Genomic DNA, 26,611 nt, shown 5'->3' with positions numbered 1-26,611 from the left:
TTGGACAGTTTATACGGATAAAGAAAACATCCACAGTTCCAGGATTGAAAGGAACGACAACACAAGTTTGGCAGGGATCTAAGTCAACCTCTAGCAGAAGGGGCTTCTCCTGTGGACAGGCCATTCCATATTTACCACTTCACAGTTTCTTGCACCTTTCTCTAAGGCATCTGGTACTGATCACTGACAGAGAAAGGACACTCCACTAAACCGATAACTGGACTGCTCCATCCTGGCTGCTCTTATGTTGCTACTTCCCCCGCAGAGAAGAACCACAACAGAGTTAAATGAAAAGGACTCCCGTAGATGGGGACTCCTGGAGAGCCGGCAGCTCCCGACTCTTTGTGTAGCGAGCAGAGCGGCACTGAAATATACCAGAATCCAGCAGGCGGAGCACTTCTGGGATCAGGATTCTTTGTAGATATTTCAGCAGCTTGGCCATTTACAAAAACAAATCTGCAGAGCCAGGGTAGTGCATGCCCACAAGCCACACCGTGCCACAACTAGGGTGTCTGACTGTAGGTCTACCTACCTTGCCAGTCTCATTTCAAAGGCAGTCAGGAGCTTGCAATGGATTGCCAGGGTAGCTGGTGAATCAATGCAAGACTTTTATGCAACTTTGGCCAAATTCTTCACTGTCAGCATTTACACCTTGCACCGTGGAGGGCAAATGTTACTACCCCTGGTGTCCGTGAGCGAAGAATTTGGTTTGGATTGTTTTACGCCCCCTTTGGACAAGGGTAAATGATGACACGAGGAGCTAAAGCAGTGGACAGTCAGGCCCCCTTATCTTCACTTCTCAGGGTTCCCTTTCTCTCAGTTTCAGCTTTGTCTCCTATCCTAACCCTTCCCCCCACCCCGTGCCATCTGAACCAGCCCTCCACTCCCAATACAGCCCCCCCCCACACACACTTTTTCAGAGCCCTCTTTAAAACACACTCCTTTCACAAGCCTTTCTAGGCACCGACTCAGGCCTTCATTTTCATCCGAGCTTGAATGTAACCTCCTCCTGGCAGGAGCCACGTCGCCATATATTTCTGCAAAATGATAGGTGCACTCACAGTGCTCTGTATCGTTCACTAGCCTGAGTCTTTCTCCGTGTTTTGCACCAAGCAAGATTCAGCTGAACCCCCTAGATCAGATCTTTCTTTGCTCTCTGTTCCAAGCCAGCTCAGCACACCCTGCGCAGGCCATTTGGCTGTAGACAAACCATGTTGCTCTGGGTTTGTTTTTAATGAGTTTGGAGGAGCAGTGGGGGAGGGGTATTTTCCAGCATTACGGAACAGTGGCAACAGCTCACCAGGTGAAAGAACTTTTGTCTGGAAAGAAAAAAAAAACCCAGAGTCTCCTTGTGCTCATTTAGCAATTATTTGGGTTCTGAATGTACAGCTCAGCCCTGTTTGCTGGCGTTGGCCAAGTGGGACCATGGGCTCCTTAAGAAAGCATCTTGCTGTCAAAACAACCCTCTGCAGAATCTACAGACTTCGTTTATTGCTGCATCTGTTTCTAGCCTGCTAGCCCTTCAGTGCCTTCCCACAGTTCCTCCGGGCCATCTTTTCTTGCCATATACCTATTCCCTGCTTCTGGACCGGAAGTCCCTACCAGTTCATACAGGCTGGTTCAGCGTGTGAGCCTCGCCAGTGACAACAGAGGCTCCTCATCATGTGCAGTGACAGGTCTTCAGAGGGGAAATGTCACAAGTGGGTCTGATGGGCAGCTCAAAGCCAGGCTCAAACAGTCAGGACAATCCCAGGGAAACAGCAGAGGATAATTTAAGGGGGAGCAGAGAGGAGGCGAGGCTGAGACCACCCTCCACCTCTGAAACATCCAAGGGGTTCATCGTAAGGCCTCTCCTGACATCTTAATGCAGCAGCTGTTGTGGAAGGGGAGGGGGAAACAGAACTTCTTTTAAACAGCTTGGTTGCATCACTCTCCCTCTCTTGAGTTTGGGAGGCAGAATGAGAGCAAATGAAGTGAGGTCCCTGCCCTCACTCACAGACTTGAGCAGCTCATCTCTGCTCTTCAGGCTCATCAGTGAGAGGCAGAATCTTGATGAGAGACTGAATCCCTCTTAGGTGCCAAACTCAATTCAACCTTCACTCTGGAGCTGCGACCAGCACCTCGACAACAATACTGGTAATTAGTTATTAATTAAATAATTTTTCACTTTCTCTTTGCATTAACCTCATGGCTACTTTGTAGCACAGAGCGTAAGTGACTAAATGAGCACAAGTAAGCAAGTGACTACAGCAGGAGACTGGCAGTCAGGAGTCCTGGGTTCTGTTCCTGACTCTGCCACCAATTTGCCATGGGACCTTAGTCAAGTCACTTCACCTCGTTGTGCCCCAGAGACAGTTGGCACAGAGAGGTGCCTCTTCTGGAAAATGGGGATATCAGGGCTTCTCTACCTTGCAGGGGTGTTGAGAGGCTTAATTCATTCGTATTTATTAAGTGCTTTGGGATTGCTAGATGGGAGGTGCTACAGCAGTGTGGTTCTATGTCACAGGCGACCTGCACACTGGACGGTCTGTGCTGAGTGCTCCATAAAGCAGCAGGGTAGAGCGGCTGTCAGTGGATGGTGAGGGCTTCTCGTTTTCAGCTCCCCCACAGTCAAGCAGACTGAGCTTCCCTGGCTGCTCCAGCATGTAGTAAATGCTACAGTGTCCACGCAGTCCGTGAACTCGGCAGGGCACAGGGCCTGGCGCGCCGGCTAGGGGAAGTTTGCCAGGACACAACACAGTGCTGCAAATTGTTATTGGTTCTCTTTTATTGTTACTCCTTTAGATCCAGCCTGGCGGAGAGCACATCAGCCTACTGCCTTGCTCTGCCAGTCTGTACCCATCACACAGTGTGCCAGGCTGCCACCCTGCCACACACAGCACCGTGCACTGCCTCATTTCACCATAGTCATGCTGCACTGTGCCCCACCCTGCCACTCCCCAGAGCATAGCATGCCACAGTCTCACTATTCTACCACCCTGATTATATCACTGTTCCTTGCTTGGCTGTTACTCAGACCACAGCGTGCCTATCCCAGGCACAATGTATCCTTTCATTCTGCTGCTCCACCCAACTCAGCACGCCCACCCCGTACAAGCCAGGGCCCGGCATGCTCTTCTGCTTTGCCACTGTGCAGCGTTCTCCTAGGGAAAGAAAACCAGAGAGACTCTTACGGCTAGGGATGTCCTGGAAACTGAACAGCACTTGTACCATGCTGGGTCTCAAAATGCATATGAAAATTTGCCTCTTCCTACATGCATAGGTGCCAACTCCATGGGTGCTTCCCACTCGCCAGTGGCTCGCCGAGCAGCACCTCCCCGTCCCTCCCAGCGCCTCCCACCCGCAGCAGAACAGCTGTTTCGTGACGTGCAGGAGGCTCTGGGGGTGAGGAGGAGGAGGGAGGGGGAGGGGGCAGAATGGGTTGAGAAGAGGTGGGGTGGGGCAGGGGCGGAAAGAGGTGAGGTGGGTGTAGGGACTTGGGGGAAGGGGTGGAGTGGGGGTGGGATCTGGGGTTGAGCACACCCTGGCACACTGGAAAGTCAGCGCCTGTGCCTACATGCAAATCGGTGTTAATTGAGTCTAAGGCCCGTAGCAACCACTGTGATCATGTGGTCTGACCTCTTCTAAAACACAGGCCCTGGAACTGTCCCACAATAATTCCTGTTTGGACTAGAGCAGATCTTTTAGTAAAACATTCAGTCTTGATTTTTAAAATTGCCGGTGATGGAGAGTCCACCACAAGACTTAGTTACTCCTGGGGGAATTCTGTGCCACTGCGCCTGTGCAGAATTTATGTCCCCTGCAGATTTCTTTGCTTCTCCGCAGAAAAATGACTTTCTGATGTGGAAGCAAAGGGAAGCCACAAGAATGGTTATACGACCCTGCCCAGCAGTATGTTTCAGGTGCCCAGGGCAGCCGGCAGAGAGGTAAATCACTGTGGGGCAGGGGGCAGGACTGGAGAAGACCTGTCTGGTGGCTCCTACCATGCACCTGGCTCAGCTGCTAGTCCCGGCTGGGCAGTGGGGGATGGGACTTCATTTTCCCCTGCATGGCATCCAGGGCCGTGTCAGACCCACCCTCAGTTTTTTCCCTCAGCTGTAGGAAGCTCTGCAAACTTCCCCCTTCTCCTGCTTCCTGCACCCATCACTCCGCAGCTGCAGGGAGAGGGATCATTTTACAAGGAGCTGCTCCCCCATCCACCCTACCCCTGTGCATCCAGACCTCCTCATACTCAGATGATCCTCCCAGCAAGCCTCGCCCCCACCCCAACCCAGAACACCCTCCCACCCCAATAGGCCCCACTCCGCCTGCATCTGGACCACCCTGATAAGCCTCCCACTCCTGGATCCCCACCCCACTGACCCCCAACCAGCTGCACATGGATCCCCACCCCACTGATCCCCCCACACCCAGACACCCCCCCCACTGAGCCTCAACCACTTTCACCTGGACCCCCCTGCAGAGTCCCATTACCATTGCACCCAGAACCCCCCAACAAGCCCCTGTGCATTGCATTCAGATTCCCCCCCCCCACCTGGATCCCCCACTGAGCCGCCCACACCCAGATTGCCCCACACAAAACCCTCTCAACCCGCACCTGGATCCCTCCACACTAAGACCCTCCGCACTTGAATCCTTCCATGCTGAGCCTGCCTGCCCACGCCTGGTGCGCCTGGCATGGAGGGAGGGGCCCTGGGGTGTTGGTGGGGCAGGCCCAGTCCTTGTACCATGTCAGGGTTGGGTGCAGCCTCACCGCCGAGTCCCTGTCCTGGTGGGGAACTGCACAGTGAGCTTCCACCTCTGCGCAGCCCGTGGCCTGTGCTCTCCAATGTCATGCTGGAGTCGGCACATTTATTTGACAAATAAAATTTGCAGAATTTTAAAATTTTGTGCACAGAATTTTTATTTTTTTGGCACAGAATGCCCTCAGGAGTAGTTGGTAAATTGTCCCAATAGTTAATTACACTCACTGTTAAAAAAAATGCTGTTTAATGGTTGAATCAGGAGAGAATGCAACATGCGGGAGCTCTGCTCAGTGCCTAAACAGCGGAGCAGATTCTTCACATTCGCTGAGCATGGGTAATGCCATCTCTCTTCAGTAAATCGTTAAATAACTGCAGGAAGGAAGGAGACGCTTGTTTATTCTTTAAATGCCTCCTGTGAATCCCTGCCTGGGCTTTTCCACAGTGTGTGCATAGGTCTCTGCTGTATGCACCAGAGGATCCTTTGCTCCTCAGGAATATGGGCTAGCAGCTCAAGCAGGATGCAAGCAAGGAGGCAGTATGGTCTAGTGGCTCGAGCAGCTGTTCGACTCGGGAGTTCTCTCCCTCGCTGGCTTGGACATGTTACTTGGCTGCTCCAAGCTTTGGTTTGCCCATTTGTAAATTGGTTATAACGGCCTCTATCTCTGTATCTCTAACACACCTGTCACCGTCGTGTCCAGGGTGCTAACTCCCTCCCACGGGTTGCTGCTGGGCTTTAATGCACTGGCAGGCACTTGGATGAAATGCGCTCTAGAAAGGCAAAGCAACAGCAGTGCTGGAGTTGCTCCCCTCTGTGGGACTCTCGCATGCAAGGTGTTGAGCACCCCTTGCTCCCGTGGCCAGCCGTAGGAACTGAGGGGGCCTGGACCCCTTACGGTGTCACGTCCATGATTTGTCCTTACAAGCTCGGCCTTTGTTGCAAGCGGCACCCGCTCGGTCAAATATGGAAGTGCAGGGCTGCAGGACGACAGCCAGGAGTCACTAACACTTTCCCCAATGATTCACCCACAAGACCAGCAATATCAGCATGGAAACAGAAGGATACGGACCAGTCTTTCTGAAAGGCGAAGGGGCGCTGTGTCTGCCAGTCCGGGGCGGGGGCTGCGCGCTATAGCTCGCCCAGTGGCCGAGTGCATTAAGGTCATTCAAATCGATGATTTGCAGTCAGGTTTCATTGCAGACGGCAGGCCAGACCCTGCTTCTCTTACTCCCAAGCGTAGCCCCCCTGGATTTCAACAGGAGTCTGCTCTGCATCAGGCTAGCAGCACACGGGCTAGCAGCACACAGGCTAGCTGTCTGTAAAGATTTGTGAGCTCTTGAGCAGACCCAGCCCTAGTTTTCGCAGAGCTGGGCATGGGTACTGTTTTCCCTTAAACTACTATGGTGTGTCAAGAAACTAGAGGAGTTCACCTGGGTTTCCTCTTGAGTTTGTTTTGAGTGCCTTGGACGCTGAGCGTTAGGGGGGCTACAGGCTCACATAGGCCAAGTCAAAGGATGTGTGCACAGACGGACCCCTGTGAACTGAAACGGCCGAGTGTTTTGAACGGTTCTCATACACATCCTGCAATTTACCACAGGCCAGGCTCCGAGCAGGACCGTTGTGGTCTGAGGCCAGCAAGTCTGCTACGTGACTCTCCCCCGCACTTTGCTAGCCCAAGCAGCAGGAGTGCTGCGCTGCTCTGCTCTCAGCTGGGAGCTGCTTTTAACGGCTTTCGCAGGGAATTCAGTGAGTGGTGTTTAAATAGTTTAGGAAGGCGTTCATGCGGTCCAAAATACACTAGAATGTACTGACTAAGGTGTATGCATGCGCCTGCCCCTAATAGCTAGAAGATAAGAACCCAATAATAGTTACTGATAATTAACAGCTTCTCTTTTAGTTCAAGGGGTGGAGCTCTGTGTTTGGAGAGGGTGGGTTATGGGTTCTATCCCTAACCGCACATGGCTGGGGTATAACTGATTGCCATGACCTCTGCATCTCTCGAGCATGTGGATTCATCCAGCCTTGCTATGTAGAGAGTGGTCTTTTGGGTGCTTTGTTCAGAAAAAGCCACCTGTGGACTCAGGTCTCTGGGAGTAAAATATTCCCTTGTGCAGTTCATTCAGATCTCTTTTCTCTGCACTGGAGTGACTAGACTATCATCTTAGCTACCCGTAGTGTGTGGTTCTGGGACAGCGGCAAAGTATCCAGCTCTGGATCTGGAAATGATGCATGGCAGCAAATCCAGTTGGTAGACTGGCAAGAGAATATGCGATAAACAATCCACCTTTCCTTTAAAGCTGTGCCCCACATTTTCAAACATTCATTCAAATCCTGCTCAGCAAAAAGCAGCCTGAACGTTTCCCGAGAGACGGGGGGTGGGGAAGGTCAGGTGAGCTGAGACAAGCTTTGTTTTCTTACTGACATGCTGATGGGCTTGCTGACGTCCGATGTTTATTGTGTTGCTGGACAGGGTGTGCGTTATTGGACAATAAATGCCTGTCTAGGTGAGTTGTCAGCGAAGAGGCGGCGAGCCAAGTAAATCAGCTGCCTGGGCGTGCTGTTGTCGCACCCTTGCCATTATATGGAGAGCTACGTCACTCGGATTATGCCTTAATTTGTACAGAAATATCTGTATTTTTCTATTGCAAACCCTGCTTATTACATCTGTCTCTTCGATACAGGTGTTTGCAGGAGGTACAGCCCAGACTGGGGGAGAGATTCTTTAAGGTGGCCTGATGAGGCAACTAGGAGCTCAAGTCATGGACCAGGACCCCGTTGTGCTAGGTGCGGTACACACACACGGGACTGCCTGTATACTGCCTATCATGATCATTGTAGCCAAGCCCCTCCCTATCATTCACACTGCTGAGATTTTATTTAGCACTGTTCATCAGTAGACCTCAAAGTGCTTTACAAGGGAGGTCAGTAGCATTATCCCCCTTTCACAGATGGGTTCACTGAGGCACAGAGCGGTGCAGTGGCTTGCCCAAAGGTCTCCTGAGTCCCAGCCCAGTGCTGTATCTATTGTACATCACACAGCACAACAGATGAAAGGGGAAATTGCAGACCACACTAGCCTCCTCCCATTACAAAAAGGGCCAGGGATCTTTAATATCCACGTGGAGGAGACAGGAGCTCTGTTTATAAGGACTCATGTGAGAGGCTCACACCAAATAAACTGCATACAATGCACTTGATCTGTCCCAGAAAGGTGCCTGAACTGAGAGGCAGCATGCCGGCCTGTCAGCCTCCCCAGACCTCACTCGTAGCACTGCCATGCCTGTGATTTCAGCTCAGAATCTCTCTGTGCTCATCAGCCCCATGGGCTATCTGCTACCTCAGCCTGTGGCAGCTCACAGGGGTGCAGACAGTTGGGCCCCTGTTATTAATCCTGGTAAATATACAAACACCACCCTGGCTATTTTGCAAGACAATTTCCTCATGTGCAAAGTGCAATATCCTGCCTGTGTGTTGGTTTCCTTGTTTCTCTCTCATCTTGACTCTTGCTTCCTCCTCCCCTGTTTCTGATCTGTGCCCCCCTCAGGGCTATCCCTAATGCTGCTTCTCCAGCCACTACCCACCCTGCTCAGCTCCCATCTGTGATCCTTTCACGGCCTTTCGGGCTCTTCCTCCATCAGGATCCAGCTACTAGACTCCCCTTCAGTGCTCTGCCCCACCAGAACTCAGCTCTCATACCTTGACCAACCCAGCTACTCTTCTCTTGCTAGTCTCCTTGTCTCTTTCCCCGGCTGTCAGCTTCATGCCTTTTCTGTGGTGCCCCCTGTACCTGGAACATCCTCCCTCTACCCTGAGCCAAATCCCTCCCTTCCCCCATCAAATCTCTCCTTAAAAACAGGGCAGGGTCAGTGGAAAGGGCACCCAATTGGGAACCAGCAGACCTGGCTTCTAACCCCATCCCTGCTAGCACTCCCTGTGTGACTTTGGGCAAATCACTTAACTGACCCATGCCTCAGTTTCTCCATCTGGCACATGAGGATCTCGATACTTAAAGCAGGTTGAGATCCATAAATGCTACGTCTTGTTAAACCGCCTTCTTTTGCTTAGCTTTCCACTGCTGCTGCTCATGTCTGGAGCTGTCTGCTACCACCTGTGCTGCATGGCCAAAGGCATTTAGGCACCTGGCTCCCATTGCTTTCAGGGGGAGCTAGGCACCTAAATACCTCTGAGGATCTGCATCTGTCTGCTTATGTCTCTCTCATTTAGGGCCCCTCACTGCTCTCATTGAAAACAAGAGGGGCTTTGCCATTAACTTATAGGAAGTAGGATAATCAAACCCTTTCACACAGGGACCAGGTCTCTGTCAGAGCACTGCAGATGTTAATGGTGCCATAGTGATATGATATTGATCATTAGAATTTTTTATTGGGGGCTCTGTAAAAGGCCCAAGCTGCCATTAATAGAAAACTTCGGTTGCTGTATAGACGGGGGTGCTGGAACAATTTTTATAGTGGGGTGCTGAGAGTCATTTTTAACTAAGCTGTAGACCCTGTATATAATGGAAATCACTTCAAGCCAGGTGTGCGGCAGCACCCTGTGTTCCAGCACCTCTGTATATACAACCAGTCATGAGATGGGAAGATGTTACTTAGGATAGGGCCAGCATCTGCTCTGTGATGTGCTTGTGCATCTCCTAAGGACTGTGCTGGAAGATGCACGTATCTGCTGTGGGCAGAATTTTAGTCTGAATTGTGCAGCGTACATGAAGATGATGAACGGACAGAGACAGAAAGAGATGAAAGATCACCACCTTGTGGTGAGACCCGGGTTATAGCCCCAGAGTGTCAGAACTCAGGCAGGGCTGGACAAATCTCGCTGGGTTTCCGTCACATAGGTTTTATTGACAAGTCACTTAGCGGGTTTGAGTTCATGTGGTTTCTCCACCCTTGAATTACACTTTGTTTGGGTTCATTCAAATGCAGCAGCACTCAGATACCATGCCGATGGGTCCAGTATATGTACCCAGAAATGAACAGACTGTTAAATTCAACTCTAATCTTAGGTGTTTCATTCAGGACTCTATATGGCATAGATCATAAAATCCTAGTACCTAGCTCTTATATAGCACCTTTCATCAGGAGATGTCCAAGCGCTTTACAAAAGAGGTCAGATTCCTAATTCCCCTTATACAGATGAGGATACTGAGGCCCAAAGAGATGCAATGATATGCCCAAGGTCACTCAGCAGGCCAGTGACCAAACAGGGAATAGAAACCGGGTTTCCCAAGTCCCAATCCAGTGCTCTATCCACTAGGAAATACTGCCTCCCTTTATACAAAATTCTGTCTTTTACTAACTAAACCTTAAAACAAAAAACTAAAAAAGCCAAACTTATAATGCTTATAAAAAACAAAATCCCAACAAAAATTTATTTTTTCACTATTTAAAAAAATAACTAATAAAATAAAATCAAATTATACATTAATTTGTATAGTATGATTATAAAATGTTGCTCCTACATTAAGTGCTAGAGCTTCCAGAAAACTCAGCACCCCCAGGGCTGGATTTTTCAAACAGGTGAGCTCCCAGCACCTTCCATTATGACCCAACAGCCAAGATTCTCCGTAGAGCTCAGCACCCCACCCTCTGGAAAATCTTCCCACTAATTGAGGTGAGATGGCTTTTTTGGAAAGTCTAGCCCTAAGTGTATCACTGCAAGGACATTGCAAAATCCTTCTTTGGATGAGGCACCGCACCTGCCTGCAAATGAATGAAACAGGAAGAAGTCTTCCTACAAACGAGTGACATCTGGCAGGTCTGACAAGTGCCTGGAGCTGCCAGAGTATGCAAAAATGGGCAGGGCTGAAGTGACCCACAGCTGCAGCCATTCATGTTTGCAGTCAGCTGTCTGGTTCAATGAGGACCTGTCTCTGGTTCTCCTAAAGCTCTGATAGGCTTAAGATGAGGCAGATCAGTGGTGACCTGACACCGCTTAGGCTCCGCCCTGGCTCAGGTAAGAGGGAAGCAGGAAGTTTCAGGTAAAGAGGTGGAGCTAAGAGAAGTAGAAAGAAAATGTTCCTATGTGGGCAGCAGCCAGCTGGCATTTTAAGAGTGTGTCTGTTTCAAAGTCCAGGAGCAGCCCACTGAAGCTAAGCAGCTGTCAAGGTATGGCGGGGGCTAAGGAAGTGATCAAACAAAGCTCTATGTTTGGGTAACGCTGCCCTGTTCATCTTGGCAGAGTGTAAAAAGAAAAGATTTCTAGTGTGTGAATATCTTGGGCTGGGGTAACTGGAGAGGAAGAAGGAATCTTGCTGTGGAAGGGGTATACAGAATAGCTTGGGGAGAAGCAACTTTCATAAGGCAATAGCACTTGTGCAAAGCATTAATCAATTTCACTGATAGTCAAGGAAAATGATATTTTGTCTCTTTTCCCCTACTTCCCTCTTCCAGTTCCCCCTCTAACTGTTGGGCAGTAATGGAGCTAAAGGTGTGCTAAACTGGGGGCATTCTAGCAAAGTACAGGTAGTAGTTGGCTTATCCTGGGAGATCCTTCTAGCTATAAAGCTGGGCTCTTAAATGTAGGGTGACCAGACAGCAAATGTGAAAAATTGGGATGGGGTGGGAGGTAATAGGAGCCTATATAAGAAAAAGACCCAAAAATTGGGACTGTCCATATAAAATCAGGACATCTGGTCACACTACTTAAATTGCGGTGGCAGAAGTGCTGTGTGACCCCCGTCTTGTGGGCTTTGGAAAGGGGAAACTTAGTTGCAACCCACATCCTGGTTGCTGAGGAGCCCTCAAGCTGTTGCCTTAAGTTTTTAAGGGTGGGGTTACAAGTCACCCAGGTTTTAGGCCCCCAGACTCTGACTTCTCCCCCTGCTGAGTTTGCCTTGGCATTATTTGGGTGGACTTGATGATGGGGGAGGGGGAGAGAGAGAGGTTTGTTTCTTTCCTTGTTTGTTTGTTTTTTAAACACACACCCCTTTCCAGAAACAATTGACTCCTGCCCACTGTGATGGGACTCCAATGTTTGGGGCTGGCCTGAGGATTTTGAGAGGCTAGAGAGAGGAGGACTTTTTGTTACTCCCAACAGACTCCGTGAATTCAGCATGAAGCCTCTGGAGAAGGTGGGGTGTGGGGGGGCTAAGGTTGAAACACACTCACTTCTCATTGCCTCTGAATGTGGGGCTCACAGAGGTCTACAAGCAGCATGTGGCGTTTGCTGTATGAAGAGATCATCCTGACCCCAAGTCTGAACTTTACCTCTCTGATGGGCAGCACCAAACCCCTGGTTTTCAGTGATCAAATCTGGGGGGTTGAAATGTGACTCCTGAATCAGTGGTGGTCAGAACCATTGTGCTTCAGGGAGAGGCTCCAGGCAGCTGTGAATTCCCATCTGGGGCTGTGCTGAGGTACTCTGGGCAGTGGGGGGAGCCGGGGTAGGAGTGCCTGGCTTAGGATCAGTGGAAGTAAGGGGCAGATGCTTTCTGCTTCAACTTGGGGTTATTTTTCTGTTTGTACTCGGACTTTCCCTCTCCCACACACTCCTTTTATTTGTCAACATAGCTTGTCTGAAACCCCCAGTTAAGCCCTTCACTGCTGAATTACTGTGGGTTGCAGCTACAGCTCTTGGGGGAGTAAAAGGGTTAATGATATTGGCCTCAAAGTGCTTTCTGACCCCCGCTAATGCCTATATAGAGAGTGGATTTTCTGTGATGCTGTAGGAAATGGCTTGTTTTTTTTGCAGGTCTCATTAGAGACAGGTAATCCACTGAATGCTACCTAGAATCCCTCCTTGCCTCTATGTACCCTTCTTGAGGGAGCCACTGGATTCAGTTAGTGCCTCTGCTGCTGATTCCTAAATTTGCTTCTCTGGTTCCAATCTCCTTCTGGAGCAGAGTTGGCTGGGGGACGGGGCAAGGAAAAAGTGTGGCTTTGAAAGGGAGGTAACTAGTCTATGCCACCCATTGTTCTCCTCCCTTCCGCCATCCACAGAGGTTAAGAGTCTGCTATAGCTGCCAGTTAGTAAACATAGTCCTCTAGCTCAAGCTAATGAGTTGGCTGGAGAGGTCCAAAGTTCATTCTCCAGTGATAGCCATTGGCCATTGTTTTAGCTCTGCTGAGACACATTCTGCCCCTTGGTTATGCTCCTTCCTTATCTTCCTTCCAAATCTTCACTGCAAATGCTGTGTCTTCTGCCACTAAAGTCTGCAGCCTCTGACCTCCTGACTTGTCCCCTCCATGCAGCCAGGCCCTCATTAGATTGTGTAGACTGTGTAGTGTAGACTGTTGGTCCTTCATCAGTTGAGACTGGAAGACGCGTTGTGATCGGTTCAATCTTCTCTCGCTCTGGTCATCCTTCGCCATGCTTGTCCATATCTCCTTGTTAGGAAATCACCCCACTTCTTTGGAGGCCGACCATGTTGCCGTTTCTGATCTTATGGATATCACTTGGATATAGCTGCCTATTGGCGACCTGTTACCTGAGATTCTTTGCAGCCTCTCATTGTTTGAATGCCTCACTGCCTCCGGAGTGGGGAGGAACGTGCCGAGAACTGAGACTTGGTTTTCCATGTTTTAGCCATTGTTTTTAGCCACCCGCTGGCTGGGCTGTCAGTGGTGTGTTTACCTCCTCAATTTAGCTAGCTTACAGCCTCAGAAAGAGGGATTATAGACCCCCTCCATGGAGGAAGCAACTCCCTCTCGGGGCTGACAGTCCGACACCTTGATAGCCTGGTTAGACCTGCCGGAGAATGCACTCCGCTGCCATTGCTGTTGAACAGCCAGGGTCACTGCTGCGCCATGTTGAGGTGTCGAGGTAGGATTTGCAGCACTTGTATTAGATTGCACTTGTTCAAAATAAAATTGCTTTACAGAAGCAGGTAGGGGCCCTGACTGGGATTGGAAGCCCATTAAGCCAGGTGCTGCACACATCCATAGCGTGAGACAGTCCCTGTCCAGAAGAGTGCCCAATCTAAACAGACGAGAGATTCAGCGTGAGAGGGGAACCAGAAAGATGAAGTGACTTGTGAGAAGTCACACAGCAGCTTATTGGCAGAGCAGGGAATAGAACCCAAGTCTCCTGAAACATTTCACCCTGCTCCACTCAGACCAGTGGTTCTCAACCTGTGGCCCAATCAGTGCACAGCTGTGGCCCATGTGACATTCTCAGGACTGTGACTAGGGTGGGGCAGGAAGGGCACCTGCCCCAGACACAGAGCCAGTGTGGGGAGGAGGTGCAAAAATGGGGCAGTGCAAGATCAGGCCCAGCATCAGCACCTTCTCTCTGGCAGGATTGTGCCTGGCAGCCTCGGCAGGAGGCCAGGGTGCTCAGTGTGGTCCCCCACCCCACAGGATCCTGGGACAAGTGACCCTGGTTGGAGCAGGCTTCCCGGCCCTAGGATCGCAGTGGCAGGGGAGCTGCACTGCTGAGCAATGTGTAGCCGAGGTAGGAGAGCAGTGGGCACAGGGAGAGGGTCCAGCTGGTGTATGGGGAACAGACTCTAGGTGAGGGGACAGGTGGCTGGGGAGAGTCCCTGGATGGGGTCTAGATACTGGTGCATTGTCCCTGGATAGGGAAGCTGGGTGCATGGGAGGGTAGTCCTGGGCTGGGGGATACCCTGCACCAAGCAGGGCTCCCCATCTTTGCAGGCCGGATTCGCAGACACTTTCACCTCCGTGCTGCTGCTGGCACCGCAGCTGGGCTGAGTGCCTGGAGAGCACAATATGCCATGCTATGCCACCCGTATTGTCAATTAATTCATTTCAGCACTTAAATGTTCTGATGTATTTTGCTAATTTAAAATCCTCTTGGTAGACATTTGCTGGTGTTGAAATGAAAGGTACTAAATCAATTTGACTTGTATTGCTGTCATATAACACATACTAAATTGTGTGTGTGTGTGTGTGTGTGTGTGTGTGTAAAAAGAGAGAGCTGCATATGCAGTCTACAATGGTAAATTGGTTGAGAACTACTATTTCACACAAACAGTTTATTCACCAGAAAAATCAGATTGGATCTAACAAAACTACTGAATTCAGATGGGATTTGGCAAATAGCTTTGGCAAATAAATAAAACAACTTATTTTATTTTGAAACTTTCAACACAAAATGTTTCAAAATGTAGCTAAATTTGGTTTTAAAGTGTTTAAAAACTAAAAACCAAAAAAAGGAACAAAACCCCACCAAAGAGTTCATTTCAGTTAAATGAAATGTTTTGTTTGTCCAAAAACAACTTTTTTGTAAGAGGGGTATATGGTTTTTTGTTTTTTAGTTTTTTTTTGTTTTTTTTCTTGGCCAGTGAACTAAAAAACCGCTCAGCTCTGGAGTCTCAGCCCTGTACACGGTCCGTTAGCCCACACAGCAGATCTGGTAGCTACTTTGAATTTTGGAAATACTCAATTCTTCCCATAGTTTGATTCCACTCCAAGCTCATGTCATGTCCTGCTTTGAATGCTGCAATCACCTCCATCATGTCTGTTCACTGAATCTCATACCTCTCCTCACCTTTATGCAGCTCCCAGATCCTGTCCCCACTTAACTCTCTTGCTTATGCTCTACCCACACTTCTGTGTTTCAACCAGTCTGTGTCTGTCTGGGTGCTGTGAAGAAGAAAACTGCTGAGTAAGTGCTGTCTTCTCGCCTGACCCTTCCCCTCCCCCCCACGCCTTACTTAGCCCCAGCTTTTTACTCTACGCTTATGCCTGTGACAACTTCACAATGGGACGTATTTAGAATGTGCTTTAGGTAGGCCACCAACATGACTTCCACGTCAAGAGATAACATGAACACTGCCTCGAAAGAGAGGCCGACCTAGAGCTTGTTAAGTTTATGGAGGGGATGGTGTAATGGGATCGCCTAATTTTGGCAATTAATTGATCTTTGATTATTAGCAGGTAAATATGCCCAATGGTCTGTGATGGGATGTTAGATGGGGTGGGATCTGAGTTACTACAGAGAATTCTTTCCTGGGTTCTGGCTAGTGAGTCTTGCCCACATGCTCAGGGTTTAACTGGTCACAATATTTGGCGTCGGGAAGGAATTTTCCTCCAGGGAAGATTGGCAGAGGCCCTGGAGGTTTTTCGCTTCCTCTGCAGCATGGGTCACTTGCTGGAGGATTCTCTGCACCTTGAGGTCTTTAAAACACGATTTGAGGACTTCAATAACTCAGACATAGGTTAGGGCTTTGTTACAGGAGTGGGTGGGTGAGATTCTGTGGCCTGCGTTGTGCAGGAGGTCAGACTAGATGATCATAATGGTCCCTTCTGACCTTTAAAGTCTATGAGAGAAACGTTGTGTAGAAAGAGAGGAAGAAACTGAATCTGTCAACATGATGCTTGGAAGCACGAACAGACTAGCACAAGACCAAAATAAATGGTGAAAACTGATGGACGCCCTGTGTACCTGAGGAGGCAGGATGATAAGTATGTAGGTACTTCAGTTCCTTCAAAAGCCAGGGGACAATCCACGTAGTTAGGGCCCTATCAAATTCAGGGTCCATTTTGATCAATTTCATGGCCATGGGCATTTAAAAATTGTAAATTTCATGATTTCAGCTATTGAAATCTGAAATTTCACAGAGCTGTAATTGTAAGGGGCCTGACCCAAAAAGGGGTGTGTGGGGGGAGGGGGGGAGAGGAGGCAGGGGGTTGCAAGGTTATTGTAGAGGGTGTTGCAGTACTGCTACCTTCTGCTCGAGAGCAGAGCTGGCGCCAGCAACAGCACAGAAGTAAGGGTGGCATGGTGTGGTATTGCCTCCTCACTTCTGCACTGCTACTGGTGGGGCGCCTGGCTAACAGCCACTGCTCTTGAGCCACCAGCTCTGAAGGCAGCACAGAAGTAAGGATGGTAATACCACAACCCCCCTAAAATAACCTTGTGACCCATGTCCCCAAAACTCTTTGGGTCAGGACTCCCAATTTGAGAAATGCTGGTTTCACCTGTGAAAGCTGTTAGTCTAGGGTAAAAGCACACAAAAGACCAGATTACACAGTCCATGATGAGTCTTTCATGGCTGGAAATTTTGGTAGAGCCCTACACATAGTCAACAACTTGTTGCACCTAATGTAAACTAGATCTGTGCCATGTGGTCTTTGTTTTTTGTTTTAATACTTTCTGCAGAGTCTTTCTCCCCCCCCCCCCCCAATTTAAGAGAGGGAAAGAATGTGGGTTTGAAAATGCTCTCACTTTGCCTCAGGGAAATTGTAGTTTGGGTCAAGCGCCCATTCTCCTTACTAGGCAAAGCTTCCTGGTTGAACTACATCTCCCATGATGCAACATGGTCAACCCTCTTGGGAGATGTAGTTTGGTTGCCTCACAGCCTATTCCCCTCCATGGGCTGGGATTCCCAGCTAGACTACAACTGCTCTGAGGCACCTTGGCTGCAAGTTTTCAGTGGAAAGCAGACACTTGTGGACAAACTCAGGTTAGTTGAAAACCCAATTGATGAAAAGCTTTCAGCCTTCCTAATGCCACTCTGATTGTATTGAACTAGACTGTGTCCAGTTTATGCCCTTGGCCCGACAGCCATCTAGAGCATGGACACTGGACAAGACTTGTTGGGAGCCCAACCTGAGACCCCTTAATGGAACCTGATTTTTCAGAGGGTAGGTGTTCTTTCTGAACACTGGATCTTCAAAGCCATTTCAAGCTGGGCAGCCAAATCAATAGATGCTTTGGAAAATCCTGGCTCTCTTAGTACTTGTATACTATCAGAGTGCCTTGCAATCTTTAATGTGTCTGTTCTGGCAATGCCCCATGGTAAATGGGCAACCACATGGTGACGAGAAATTGTGAGGCTGTTGCAGGCATATGGGTGTTTGTGAGACAGGTGGTGCTGTGTTAAGTGTAGGTGCTGGTGCTGGGCCCAGTGACTGCTTGCAAACACTTCCTGCCTCCTGCAGGAGCACTAAGGAAGTAGCAGGGGTAGTTCAGGGGGCAGAGATTTGTATTGCTTCTCTCTACAGCTTGGGGGAGCAGGATGAGCGCCTTAGGGCACAAGCTGGGGAGCAAGGAGGGGTGACTGGCTGCCTTCCTTATCACAGAAAAGACTGAGCTATCTGAATGACCTAGGCTCCATGGGATGCTCCCTTTGTATCTTCCCCTGGCTCTCCTGTCCTTCCCCGCGCCCCCCAGGCTGATCAATCAGGTAGGAATTGGGTCCTGGGATTGACAAAGTGTCCCCTCACTCCCCCCCCATTACCTGGGTCCCGAAGGCTGAAGTACACTGTCTTGTTATAAATGAGCCATGCGTGGGGTGTGGATGTGGTAGCGCCCTGTGGTGTTCTGGCAGAGATCTCCTGCCCAGCCCCTGGCCTGCTCTTGAGCACTAGTTGCTTCCTTTGGAAAGGAGGGGGTGACACGATCACACTCCAGAGTGAAATTCCCCCTGCCCTCAGCCCCATAGCAAATGCCTTGGAAGCCTGTGACTGGTTTTGGAGGAACATGAATATGGTGGGTGGACTGTGTGATGTTGCCCCCTAGTGGCGGAGCACAGATGACTAGACCCCTGCTAGCTAAGGATTAAGGCAGGGGTTCTCAAACTGGGGGTCAGGACCTCTCAGGGGGTCGTGTGGTTATTACATGGGGGTTGCGAGCTGTCAGCCTCCACCCCAAACCCAGCTTTGCAGACAGCATTTATAATGGTGTTAAATATATTTAACACCGTTTTTAATTTATGGGGGGGTGTCTCACTCAGAGGCTTGCTATGTGAAAGGGGTCACCAGTACAAAAGTTTGAGAACCACTGGACTAGGGATTAGTTTCCCTGACCAGGAAGGTGGGGTTGGGTCTCGTCCTGTCTCTCCAAGGCTGTGTGATGAGACTGAGCCAGTGATTGAGGAGCTGCAGTGAGCTGGCATCTGGCCCTCTAGGATACGGCAGAGATGTGGAGCGGTAGCCGAGGGGGGGCAGTACAAGGTTTCTGGAATGAAGGCGTTGAAAGGCCCTGTAAGCGTCCTTGCCATAGTGCCTTGTTAATCCTAGGCTGGAGCCTGCTTGGATGAGTTTCTGCTCAGCAGTGCCCTTAAACTTATGTCCTCTGGAGCTCTGATTAAGTTCCCTCACCACTGGGCCGCCTTGGGCCTGCCAGGTACTCCGTGAGTGGAAAGTGGGTTAAACTGAAGTGGTCACGTTTCTTCCTCTGCTACCCCCTTCCCGTGACCAAGTAAACATAAAACCCTGTTAGTGTCTCGCAGTCTGAGTCCAGGGTGTGCTCAGGCCCAGTGCACTCCTGTACAGTGCGCTGTACTGTGCTCCCCCAGGGAAAATCCAGCTCTGTGCCCCTTGTATGTGCTGTCCTGGGAACCAAGGAGGCTGGCTGGGTGTGAAGCAGAGGGGACAGAGGGAAGATCGGGTGTCTCCTGCCCAGTGGCTGGGGGATTGGTGGCACTGCTGCCAATTAAACAGCACTGGAGAAAGTTGGGCTCAGCAGGCTGGTGCAGCAGGGGATGGCCCATGACCTTCTTCCCAGCACAGTGAGCACAGCACAGAGCTGACAGGCACTGAAGCTTCTGGACCCAGCCAGGACATTTGCTCTGGGTTGCACAGCAGCAAAACAAACCCTTAGGATTTTGTTACCCTTTTGGGGTGGAGAGTGCAGGGGGACATGGGGCTGGGATTGTTGGGTTTGATGTGGATGTCCCTGCCGGACCAATTTGAGGGATGTCTGGCAGCCAGAGTGATATGACTCTGTGTGAAGCATACCGGGAAGGTCGTGCCTGTTTTGGGGAAGAGGCAGCCTCTGATGGTGCTCAGCTGTCCCCTTCCATCTGGGTAAGGAATCCTCTTTCCCCACAGCGTCTGCTCTCAGGGTCTCTGCTGGGAGTCCCACCGTCCACTGAGGCTGTGTTGCATTGGCTGGCTTGCTGGACAAATGGGAGGTGGCTTTAAATCCCTCAGCTCACAAATCCTGCAGATATCTCCTAGCTCTGCCTCCTGCCATGCAAATGCCCAAAGTTGGGGAAGGGGGGGCCCTGGGATGAGGGTGACATGTAGAGATGGGATCCAGGGCCTGTGTGGCAGCTGGAGGAAACCAGCTGAAATCTTGACCTCTCCTCTAGAGTCTGGTTTCAGGCTGCTTCAGGCAGCCATTGGGGGCTGATGCAGAGTAACCTGAAGTCTGTTCTCCCTTGGAGCTAATCAGGCTGTGAGTACTGTGGCCGTCCTTCCTAGCTAGGAGGGTAAGGGGGGGGGAGGCTTTGGTAGTTTAGCAGCAAGTGCTCCTGTGCTACACAACTGGCTTTCTGGCTCATGTCCAGAACAACCGTTTGACCATGCTGCCTGGGCCAGCAGACCTAAGATTGTATGCCTGTGTTCCCAAGAGGTAGGGTGGCCTAGTAGCTAGAGCAGAGGGCTAGCAGCCAGGGCTCTTGGGTTCCATTCTGGGGTCTGCCACTCGCTCAGCTTAACAGAGACGATGCTTAATCTCTCCCTGCCTCAGTGCTTGTTTTCACCCAGCATTGCCAGCTGGGCTCTGCCATCTTGTACCAACTGCTTTCCTCTAACTATTACAGGGGCTTGGTGAGTAAGCCTGGAAACAGTCTCCCACCCACCACGGTCTCAACCAGTTAGTTTCCCAGCTGAGGAGTGGGTGGGAGGGAAGGGCTGTGAAAGCCTGACGGGGCAGGGGAGATGCACTACAAGGTCTTAGTTCCAGGAACTGTATCTGACAGGAGAGATTCCTGTCCCCATCTTATTGTTACCAGAAGAGGTTAACAGAGATGATGTGGCCTCCACTGCTAGCCCTCTTAACGCAGTCCATGAACAGTGGCCATAGCCTTGGTCTCTGGTCCATGGCTGCATCTACACAGAGAACTGAGCTGGTGAGAGAACATGGGTGCTAGCATCAGCCCTGCAGCATGTTCCCACTAGTCAGGCAGCTTTGCTTGCACTTTTACCCTGTGTCTACTTGGGGGCTGTCCTATGCCTATTCAGTCTCATTGCCCCAGGGTACCTATCCGATAGGCCCTGGTGCAGCTTCCTGAAGTGGTGGCTCCTGGGAGACTTTGTAAGGCCTTCTGGGAGCCCAGGGAAGTTGTGGAAGAAATCAGACTCCTGTAACTCCCTGGGTACTGGCTGTCCCCCCACTACTACTACTCAAAATGGAGGCCAGGCTGAATGGCCAGCTCTCGTGCCTTGCTCAGCAAGAGGTTTCTGCCGGGATTCCATGTGCTAGCCAGGAGGAGATGTTACTACTTCCTGTGAACGGCTCTGTGGGGGCTGCGTATGGTATGCCAGTGCATCTCCGCATGCCAGTGCGTCACACTTGTATCATCGCAAAGTCCCAGCGCTTGATACAAAACCACAGTGCGTACCATGCAAATTGCAAGGCTCTGTGACATCCTCAGCATCTTGGCATCCTGCTGTGCGTGGCAAAGAGAGGATTAACCTCCTTTTGGGAATGATCAGCTGGAGCATGTGAACTAGAGACACACAGATTATGGGCCAAGCAGGGTTTCCTTCCAAATGTCCTTGCTAATGAAAACCAAAAGCTGCGTGCTTGGGGTGCGTTAGTGCCTAATGAAAGTGGCCTTCCAAAGCTGTCTGAGTCCTCTGCCAACCTGCAACTAAATAGCCCTTAACTGCTCATTACTTACAGCACAGTCTATTCCACTTAATCAGAATGACTGCTTCTCTGGGATATACCCCCAGGAGCCACATGATGGTGAATGGCAATGGCTGTTGCTTAATTGGGAAAGTATTAATTTCTGCTCTACTGGAGATTCATCTACACCTGTACGTAGTGGCTGTGAAATGGTTCCAAATCAGAGTGATTGGGATTTGGTCTTTAATGGGTGTAAAGTGCAAAGACTTCGTTGTTCATTATAGTGTTACTCTTGATGTCTTCTGCCTCTCTTCCATGGCCTCTTCTTCCAGTTTGGACAGCTAAGTGCATGGTGCAGAAGGCCATCTGCCAGGGTGTCCCAATAAGATCACACGGTACAAAGTGACTGCTGATAACTTCATTATGGGATTAAAGTCCTCTGGGATGGCAAATGCTAATCCATGTAAAAGTGAAATGACTCATACCGATTAACATTCAATTGCAAAATAACACCTGACACCTACTTTTGAAACAAGAGTGCAGCGATAGGGTGATAACTGTAACCCATTAATGAGAATGACCAAGAATTCTGCAGGGAAATGTGGTGACACCGGTTTGCATGGTGGCATTCCCTCCAGGAGTAGAGAGAATGCATGCGAGCTCAGAATTGACCATTCTCACTATTTTATTCCTACTCTTGTGATATCTGTTGCCTTCTTTAAAGCCCTGGCTCCTGGAGATGTGTGAGAATCTCAATTTTTTATTTATTTATTTTTAAATCAAATGTTTAGCCCTCACAGTTGCAGAGAGAGCTTGAAAATGTAACCCTTTAAAGGCTCAAACCAGAAGGTAAATAAGAACCTCTTTTAATTCATGATCTTGGGGTGTGGCTCATGAGTTCTGAATGTTTTGTGATTGGCAGTATGTTGCTTTTCCCATGCCGAGGTTCCTCCGTCTTCCCAAAGAGACATGCCCCACATACTGTGTTCACCTTCCACTGAAGTTAACTGGTGTCTTTCCATTGACTTCAAAGGCAATCCAGTGAAGCTTAAATGCAGCATGTGCAGATAGGAGTGGGAAGCCAGGTTACAAAACAGCCATGTCAGTCAACCCAGGAATGTCACTTCCCAACAAGCTAAAGGCCACACCCATGCAGTGTGCTCTCTAGCCACCCAGGTGATATTACATAGCTAAAAAGAGAGGGCAAAAAATCTCTCCTCAGATCTGCACAGTGCTCTCATTATAGGCCTGGGTCTCCCAAAAGAAAAGCATAGGATCAGAGCTGAGATCTGCCATGCAGAAGTGAGAGGAGAATTCTGACCTAAGTAAAGAATTCTTGCAGAATAGCTGACCTGTAAGTTAAGCAGTGGCAGCAAACTGTCAATGCTGAGTGGCAGTTCCTTGAATTATTAGGATGTCTCATGAGAAGCTTTAACTCTAGTTGGCCTAGTTCTTTTGTACTGATCACATTAGTGTCAAGGAGCCATGGCTTGGTTTCTGCTAGATCGTATCTCTGTGTTTATCACAGGGGAGCACTTCCTTCGCCTTGGGCGTTCATCTGTATATCCTGTTCCCCTCCACAGGGTGTGCGCATGCCACTGGCAAGGACTCTGGCCTACAAGGAGAGCCCCTGCAGCAGGGAATGATCTGAAGACCTAGGTGGCAGGGAGGAGACTAGCTTATTCTCTGATGTTAGAGTGTGGACAGGGGCTTCTTTTGACTGATCACAAAGTAGAAGGCACTTTTTTCCCCTTTGGAAACACCTCTCTGGTCTGTAAGTGGTATGGGTTAGTACAGAAGCATGTTGGAACACAGGACTGGGAAACCAGAGGTCTGGACTCTGATTGTGGCTTTGTCATGGATTCGCTGTGTGGCCTTGACCAAGCCCCTTTAACCTCTCTGCCTCCACTCTCCCATTAATACAATGGGGATAATATTTACTTACCCCAGGAGGGGAGGGGAGGCTGCACAAATGGTTGTAAAGTGAAAGATTTCCTTACAGAAGGCACTTGTATGTGCCCTGGGTGTATGAATGGCTGGTTCATTTTGATGGAATCCATGGGCCCAGAGAGTCCAAGGGGTCATCTGTCACTGCACAACACTAAACACGGTTTGAGGGACAAACTGCCTGCTCGGGTCTATGGCAAATGCACCATCAGAAAATCTTGTTAACCTTTTCTTAAAGATACAGGAAAAGAAGGAAAAACAGTTAAAGCATTTGTGATGTAATAGATAGGCCTTTATTTGAACAATATCCCTCATTGCTAAAGCTACGTTCTAGTCACATATTTTTAATAAAAGTCATGGACAGGTCACAGGAGGGAGTGGGGGGTGGGAGAAGGGAGAGAGAGGAGGCAACAACTTTCCCCTGGGGGTATGTCTACACTCACTGTGAAGTTGTTAACTTTTTGTCTTTCTCAGGTACTTTAAAAAGTCCCTTCCCCCCACCCCCAGACAAAAGTTTTGCTGACGCAAGTGGCAGTGTGAACGTGGCTTTGTCAGCAGGAGAGCTCTCCTGCCGACAAAGCTAAGGCTGCTCTCTCGGGGCTGGAAGTATTTTGTCAGCAGAAGTGCCGACAGAACATTTACAGACGCTGACTTTTAGTGACAAGGCTGTGTCGACACAGCCACACTCAGCTGTCTTTTTATATTGTAGGAAAATATGTTGTTGGGGTTAAAAACAGTTTTCAAATGCCCACCGTTCAGTTATTCTGTATACCCAGAAGAAGTAACTGCTAACCTGGCTCAAGGAGGCCCTGACATAGCCAGTGAGTTTATTTCTTAATCTAGTCATTTTATTCAAACCCAGTTGTGTAAGAAAGGTGTTTAAACTACTGCCTTAATGCAGGCTGTCATGACAAGCACTTTTGCAAAAGGAGAGATTAGGCTTCAGGTTGGCACAGGTAGCCTGGCTTTTTCTCTCTCTCTCTCCAGCATACACTGAACTTCCTGCCACACGCAGGAGAATCTATCTGGCAATTGAGCTATACTTGTTGCCTGTTCAGTTCCCTTGGGGAATGTTATTAGTACTTTAAGATGAAAAGGGGAGAGGGTGTTGGGGTGGGGGAGGGGGGCAGCAGCAGGGTGAGTGACTATAAAAGGGTTCAAAAAGAACTACCTAAATTCATGGAGGATAGGTCCATCAATGGCTATTAGCCACGATGGGCAGGGATGGTGTCCCTAGCCTCTGTTTGCCAGAAGCTGGGAATGGGCAACAGGGGATGAATCACTTGATGATTACCTATTCTGTTTACACACACACACACACACACACACCCCCTCCCCTCCCCCCCCCAGCAGAGATAGGAAATACAGCTTCTCCCTCTAGTGCTGACTCTCACTTGCAACTTGCCGCTGAAGAAGTGCGGGCATTGCACATGGTCCAATTAGCCTCTCCAAGAGCTGACAAACTTGTACCCAGCTTGGGGCTGTTTAGAGCAGTGGTTTTCAACCTGTGATCCGTGGACCCCTGGGGATCTGCAGACTATGCCCAAGATTTCCACTCTAAATATTTTTAGGGGTCCACAAATGAGAAGGTTGAAAGCCTCTGGTTTAGAGCATAGCTTTTAGCTGCCTCTGGTCATGTGCTTACAGCAGTGTTACAAAAAGGGCAGTTTTGGCCAGTTAAGCCAGACTCCTTAATGTAAGGCAAAAAGAGAGGGGGAAAGGAAAGAAATAAGGTGGGGAAGAGAAACGACACATGGGGAGGGAGCAGGGACCCAAGACTCACATTCCTGGTGTTAAGGATTTAGCCAAAGCTGGTGTCACTGGTTCCCTCTTTGTGGCATGGTCTGGTCAGGATGCCCAGGACAGTGTTTTGGGGGGGATCCCAGCTTCCAGAAAGCAGCAGCCATGTTGAATCTCACCCCTTTCTCCCACCTCTGTGTTATGATCTCCCCCCCACTCTCTAGAACCCTAAAAAGTGGGTGTTGGGCAGAATAGCCCACCCCTTCCACTGTTTGGGTTTGTTTTTGGTCTACCAATTGGACCTAATTTCCAAAACAGCAATTCTGGGTCACTAGTTTGTTTCCATTTTCCTTTTGTTTACCAGTGGTAATTTTAACCTCCCTCAATAGACCTCCCTTGTTCAGACTCATCCAGTCTTGTGGCTCTAATGCTTGCTGACTTCTGCCTTGGCCAGCTTGGTGTACAGGTCCCTCACAGCCCCCTGAGTCTCTCCCCGCTTCCCTTGGTTGCAGTCCCAGACCATGAACTACGTGGGGCAGCTGGCTGAGACTGTGCTGATCACCGTGAAGGAGCTGTACAAGGGCCTGAACCCAGCCACCCTGACAGGATGCATCGACATCATTGTGGTGAGGCAGCCGGATGGCTCTTTCCAGTGCTCGCCTTTCCACGTGCGCTTTGGGAAGCTGGGAGTCCTGCGCTCCAGGGAGAAAGTGGTAAGTGATGCCCTCCAGATGGGGTGTGTGCTGCTTGTGCTAGGGAGCACTGGTGCCTACTTGCTTAGGTCCCCTCCTTTCTCCTCCATTCTAGTTCTTCCTGAAACTAAGTTCGCAGAGGCTGGCCTGAAGGTGGGGGCAGAGAGCCCTGCCATTTGCCTGCGTCGTCACACAGCCCTGGTGCATTGTGGAATGCTTCGCTTTTCCCCCTCTCTGAAGCTAGACCATCCTCAGCAGGCTGCTTGGGAGAGTCAGTGTCCCTCACTGACACGTGAGAGGACCTCTGTCCCTCATTTACCAAGTGGCAGGTGGAAGTGAAACAGGTCTTCAGTCAGGGAGGAGCCTTGGTGGGGACAGGTGTCCCCATGAGCTGGGACACACTCTCCCCAGTTGTTGAGGGGCCTCACTGGGGACTCCTTTGCCAAGCAGAATTCCATCCTCTCAAACAGAACTGGTGTCTGCAGCCCTCCTGGTTTTCAGAGGGTTTGGGAGATCCCTGTGGTGGCATGGAAGGAGGTTCCCGGGGAAGATGTGGTTTGGATGGATCTCCCCTCTTGTCTTGTGTGTGACTTTATTGCCAGGGAACTGCTAGGAGAGTGGATTCCTATGGATTCCAAGCCCTGTTCTTCCCCTTCCCCTTGTCAGGTTGACATAGTAATCAACGGGGAGCCAGTGGACCTGCACATGAAGCTGGGAGACAACGGAGAGGCCTTCTTCGTCCAGGAGTCAGAGGAGAATGAGGTAAGCCATCTTCTATAGCTGGGAAGAGCTGAATGTACCCACTGCGTGCCCCTGAAATGGCTCCTGTACCTCTTGTCGACTGGCTCATTTTTTTTTCTTCTTTTTTTCTTTCTGTATTTTCCTGACTTCATGCCTACTGCAAGAGGGATGGGGAGTGGAAGAGGGAAGGACAAGTAGGCTCAGATTGCTGTTCTCCATTGGGATTGTGCCCTTAGCCCTCGCTG

The 26,611-nt window shown here is 49.8% G+C and overlaps 1 protein-coding gene across 8 annotated transcripts in view; it reads left to right on the top strand.

Moving 5' to 3' along the window:
* The window catches only part of LPIN3 (lipin 3), a 47,608-nt gene that overhangs the window by 3,220 nt on the left and 17,777 nt on the right, over positions 1–26,611 (top strand). For 2 of the 8 annotated variants that reach the window (XM_044986690.1, XM_044986689.1), the window contains exons 1-3: positions 17,668–17,851; positions 25,446–25,646; positions 26,292–26,387. In XM_044986690.1, coding sequence (XP_044842625.1) covers positions 17,786–17,851; positions 25,446–25,646; positions 26,292–26,387 — 363 coding nt within the window. In that variant the 5' untranslated portion in view covers positions 17,668–17,785. The other 6 variants (XM_044986693.1, XM_044986691.1, XM_044986692.1 and 3 more) reach the window with 6 other exon arrangements.

Source organism: Mauremys mutica, chromosome 13 (assembly GCF_020497125.1).
Source record: "Mauremys mutica isolate MM-2020 ecotype Southern chromosome 13, ASM2049712v1, whole genome shotgun sequence".
NCBI classification, from domain to species: Eukaryota; Metazoa; Chordata; order Testudines; family Geoemydidae; genus Mauremys; species Mauremys mutica.
Note: the sequence above shows the minus strand (reverse complement) of the source record. Positions and strands in the feature narration are given on the sequence as shown.